The sequence below is a fragment of the Phyllobates terribilis genome, unplaced genomic scaffold (assembly GCF_046119375.1).
Source record: "Phyllobates terribilis strain yellow unplaced genomic scaffold, ASM4611937v1 Scaffold_2__4_contigs__length_985480577, whole genome shotgun sequence".
NCBI lineage: Eukaryota > Metazoa > Chordata > Amphibia > Anura > Dendrobatidae > Phyllobates > Phyllobates terribilis.
This window is the reverse complement of record NW_027362762.1, coordinates 188957907-188963381: the sequence shown is the minus strand read 5'-3', so window position 1 is coordinate 188963381 and position 5475 is coordinate 188957907. Positions and strand designations below refer to the sequence as shown.

Here is a 5475-nt window from a genome sequence, read left to right as displayed (position 1 = left end):
AAGCGGAACATTGCTGAGATCGTGGCTTGCCAGTAGCCTTCTGAGCATGCTCTGAGTTTGAACCAGCTTGTTGTCTGACTCATTCTTTGAATGGTTGACCCATGCTCATAGCCTTAATTTGGAGTGACTGGAGGACGAGTGGAATGTTGCTACGACCCCGACACTGGAAACAAAGAATATCAAGAATGTGGATTGACCTTCCCTAGGACATCCATCACCTTGACAAATGTCAGACACGTCCTATGGCACAGAAGTGCATTTGTGTAAAGGTTCATCTCCATAAAATAAACATGCTCTTTTTAAAATTGGAAGATCCACATAATCTTTTATTGTTTATTTAATTTTTATAATTAAGAAAATAAAAAAGCCTAAAAATAAAGAAGGATAACAATATGGTTATAAGAACAGCTCATCTCAGAACTAGGCAGTTCACCTTAAAGGGATTGTCCACTACTATGATATTGATATCCTATCCTTAAGTAATCAATATCTGATCAATTGGGGTCTGACACCCCCACCGATCAGCTGTTATAAGCTCTGTTGGCTCGCGGGTGTAAACAGTGTACGGAGTGGAACATCACAGCTTCATACACTGCTTTCCTGGCTGCTTCAAAGTACTGCAGATCAACTCCACTGATCTAATATTGATGATCTATTCCAATTATAGTTCATAGTTGACAACCTCTTTCACCTAGGGCTACACAATGACTTTGGCCTCGACAGCAGTTGCGTGACTGAAGTTCACTCAGTGCGCTATAGGTGAATGGGGTCACATTGCAACACCTACACTACTGAGAGCAGCAAGTCACAAAAAATCCAACCAAGGCTGAATTTTTGCGACTTGCTTGTCATGGTTGTGGTAGTGTAGGTGTCGTAATGTGGCCCCATTCAGTTGTATAGTGCTGCGATGTAGCAGCAGAACCAAGTGATTTTGATCATGAGATAGCTGTCGTGGACAAAGTTGCCGTGTAGCCCTACCCTTAAAGGGAACTTGTGAGGTCTGGATTCCCTATGTTAGTAAAAGCAGAGCATGTTAAGAGGTGATAATTAGCGTCTGGGCTATGGACCATGTGTCTGTCCCAAGTAGTAGTCATCAGTGAAAGGAGAAAACAATATTATAATGACTCCGCATTCTGCTCCTTTTCAATCATTGGGGCAGTGCACAACACTGAGCAGTCATGGCTGCTCTCCAATCATGACCACAGTGCAGTTGATTGATGTTCTGCACAGCAGAATAACAGGCTGGACGAGATGTCAATCAACGGAACAGTGTGCATGATTGGAGAGTGGCCATGACTGCTCAGTGCTGTGCTCTGCCCCAATGACTGGAAAGGAGCACAGTACAGTGCGATTATAATATGGTTTTCTCCTTTCACTCATGACTGTTATCTGTGACAGAGACATGGTCCGGATGCTAATTCTCTCCTCTAACATGTTCTGCTTTTATTTTAATAGTGAATCTGGACCTGACAGGTTCTCTTTAAAAAATCAGCAAGTTATTCTCAATGTAAACAGTGAATATAGTTGCAAAATATATGTTTATATAAAGATGCAAAGTCCAGTTTATTTCTGTTGTTGTGCTAGAAGAGTCCAGATTATGGGACACCCTTGACCATGGATTAAAGGGTTATTCCCAAAATGGTACGTTATCCCCTATCTAAGGATTAAAGAATAACTTACTGATCACTGGGTTCAGACTGGTGGAATCCTGGAACCAGGCTCTGCAGAAAACTATCTTGAATGGAGTGGAGGTGCTCACTCTTGACATCTGCTCCATTCTTTGTCTATGGGACTGATGTTAAAAGCGGAGCACTTCTGCTCCATTCAAGATGGGGTTCTGCAGACCCCAGTTCCTGGGTTTCAGAGCCCTGTTCTCAGAATTGCAGAGGTTTCATGGATAACTTATTTACATGGAAATAACCCTTTAAGCAACTCTTGTCTAAAGTGGATACAGACATATAATGCCTCATAAACTTGGCCTTATTAGCTTTTATTACTGTGTTGTGTACATTGTAATGCATAAGGCCAATATTATATTTCCATAAGGTGTATTGTAAAAAAACAAAAACTGCTTATTCTGAGCTTAGGAGCAAAGTAATCTAGTCAGTGATATATATACTTGTCAATCATTTAGATAAGGCACCATATTCAGCGTTACCACATCCCTCTAAAGTAGTTTATAGCTGATTTTACACCAGCTTTTAATGCAGGTTTTGCAGCGATGCCTACGCCTGTACCTATTGCCCCAGAAATTCCCCCAGTGGCAGCAAATAAAGTGTCATAGCCTATATCAATGGAGGCTTCAATGACTCTATCCTCTGCATAATCAGTGCATCCTTGTGTGGCATAGTAGATAGCACTCCCTGTGTTATAATAGCTACTGACCACTGGAATCCATTGCATGACATTATGAATGCGCAATTCATTTTCACTATGGCACTCAGGATCAGTAGAGCGCCTCCTTATGTGTTTGCCAGTACAGTGGTGGAGCCATAACTTTGATCCATTATGGGGTATGATGTACCCGCCATTCCTTGCCACACATTTAAATCGATCCAAGGTATCAGAAGAAATACCAGCACAAACATGCCCTAGCCTATCACAGTGGTTCTTTGCATGCTGTAGGGATGAATGAACCCCAAGAATAGAACCTTTCAGGACAACATTATGCTCTTCTTGTTGGATACCAGAACAATGCTGGCGACGTGATGGAGGCAGAGTGTTCATATTCAGGGACTCCAAATTGAATCTTAGTAAGGCAAGCTTCTGAACATCATGTTGGCGATTGTAAGAATTAGTGGTAGTTTCATAAAACGAGGCATTTATCTGCTCAGCCATTATATTAAACACCTTATTTGCAGCTTCATCTTTAATTAAATCCCCCCAGAAAGTATCCTGTTTAGTTAAACATTTAATCTGCAACAATCCGAGTGCCAGGGCAGGTTTCAGAAGCCACGATGAAGATGGATGGACAAGACCAAGAAACTCTTTGGAATCCTTCAAGAGTTGGCCACATGTCTGGTTTCTTTTTGCAGAGTCAGCCTGAAGTGGTCCTTCCATGGTCTTGGCGACTCCAGTACCATTTTGTAACAAGCCATTTATGGTATAAAGTTTGCCAGTCACATACAGATGTAACAAGACAAAAATTATCCATCGCCACAAGAGATTCATGCCTGAAAGAAACAAGAGACGGTCAATATAAACACCGAAAACAAAACCTATGGTGCAGTAGTTAAGGGGCGTGCATAATCAGAACATGACCCTTTGTTTACATTAGATTTTTATGTAAATTTATGTTTTTAGTTCTCTAACTTTTTTTTTCATATCACAATCTGTATAACAAAAATAAAATAGAAATCTTGCAATTTCACAATGGCCACTGGGCTAATTTAGAGTCATACTTTCTTTTCTTTACAATAGACTTTTCAGAAGTCTCATTATCATCACAGTCAGGATAACAATGAAAGATAATACAGGATCCACCAGTCACAGTTGCCCCTGCTCCCCCTCCTTTCACAATGATCTTTGCACATGCTCATTAGATGCTTCAATACAAAGGATTGAAGTCTATTGATCTGAATGTCCATGTGGATTTCCTGAAAGAACAGCAAGGATGAGTGTAGAATAGCCCAAGCGGCCAGTGTGAAAATTGCAAGATTTAATTTTTTTATTTATTTTTTTTTCAAAATAAATTGTGATATGAAAAATAGATTAAAAAATTACTAAATTAAAATATATATTTTTTAAAAAAAACTCATTTAAACTCTAGGTCATTTTCTAATTACCCTTGTCTTTTAAAATAATATATATAAAAGCAAGTTGTGAAATGAGGAACCAAGATGTGGAGTAAAGGTTAACACTGCACTATATATCCAGAGTTTTACTGTACATATAAGTTTTTAGCAAACTGGAGAAAAAAAAACTGAATGAGGTTGCATGTTCTGCCTACAATTGTGTGGGTTTCCTTAAGCAAAGAGAAAAACATATGGGTCAGTTTGGCTACGTTCCCACAATGAGCTTTTGGTGAGTTTTTGATGTTGCAGATTTTCTGCACCATTTCTGCACCCATTAAGTAAAATAGGTTACTTGCATTTTTTTCAAAAATACACAGCGTAAAAAAATCACCAAAAACTCATTGTGGAAACGTAGTCTTAAAGTAATTGTCCTAATATGACAATTCCTTCTCCAAAAGCTGCCTCTCTGGGATTCAGCTGAACTGCCACATGCTAAACTCCTGTTCCCCCCTGCCATAATGTCCATATGGTCTAATAAGGCCCATGGACAAAGACAACCTTCATAAGACAACCCCTATAAACTGATTTGCTTGTAGATATAGTTAAAGGGACAGGTACACTTTCTTAATTTTTGCATATAAAATGAACGTAGCAATGAAAATAACGTACCTTTTTTTTGTGTACATTGTTCCTATTCAGACCTGTGTCTCCATGAATACCATGCATAAGTACCATGGGACCCCTATGTATGAGGCTCAGTGCGGGTTCCAAAAACCTTATTACCATAAGTAATAAAGATGAAATTTACATTCTTTAATTTGACCTTACTTCCTTTTTTTTTAGCATTTATTGGCTTTCATAGGAAGAGATACTGTCTACTTGTTAGAAATGCAGTGTTTGACTTACTTTAAGCTCGCAGCTGTTCTGCTTTTTAGGTAGATCTTGTGCCAGGTGCAGTATTATACTGATGACCAGTGAACCCCTGGCCAGGTCTCCACCCTCTGTTTAAAGTCCCAACGGTATCACATCGGTAAACATTTCAAAATGTCAGTATTGCAAATCAAACCCCTCACAAATATGACAATCTAGTAAGCAGTTTTGTAAGAGGTCAGTACCAGCAGGGTGTTCTGGATGTAAAATCTTTGATATGATCTGTTTTAAAAGAGAACGTCACCCAAAATGAACAGCTGCAGTAAAGACTCTGTAGCAGCAAACTATACGTGCAAGGGTCAAAAATGACGTTCCAGGAAAGGATCCTAAGTAATGAGTCACACAAATGTGCAAAGTTTTAGGATTCCAGTATTTAACCCTAGAACGCATACCTGGGGCCTCGCAGGCCCGCCCTGTTAATTGTTTTCTATTTTCTGCAAGATTTCTTTAGTTAGAATTTTGAAACTCTAGGTATTCCTCAGGTATATAGTTGTTTGTCATTTCCAGTTGGTCATTTATTTATTATTAGCACACGGGCCTAAAAGGCCCCAGGTATGTGAAAGTGTAGATTTTTATGGTCATGCGTTCTAGGGTTAAAGAGAATCTGTCCCTCATCCAAGGGAGTGGTGAACATCTTGAACCCACAGGTGCTTCACAGAATTTTAAACCCTTAGAACGTAAAAATGAAAAATTTAATTTTTTCCATAAAATTGTTACTTTAGCTGAAAATTTTTCATTTTCACAAGGGTAACAGGAGAAAATGGACCAACCAAAATGGTGTGCAATTTCTCCTGAGTAGACCGATGCTCCA

The 5475-nt window shown here is 39.2% G+C and overlaps 1 protein-coding gene across 1 annotated transcript; it reads right to left on the bottom strand.

The window, feature by feature from the left end:
- Positions 1–296: 296 nt before the first annotated feature.
- On the bottom strand, positions 297–4837 carry APOF (apolipoprotein F). The gene is made up of 2 exons (XM_073670188.1): positions 4641–4837; positions 297–3173 (listed from the first exon to the last, which is right to left on the bottom strand). Exon 2 carries the CDS (start codon positions 3169–3171, stop codon positions 2155–2157), a length of 1017 nt encoding a protein of 338 aa, XP_073526289.1. The 5' UTR covers positions 3172–3173; positions 4641–4837; the 3' UTR covers positions 297–2154.
- Between the last annotated feature and the right edge of the window lie 638 nt (positions 4838–5475).

What these genes read in the sequence shown, in the direction of transcription:
- APOF (XM_073670188.1), bottom strand. Translation starts at nt 3,171, where the DNA reads ATGAATCTCTTGTGGCGATGGATAATTTTTGTCTTGTTACATCTGTAT.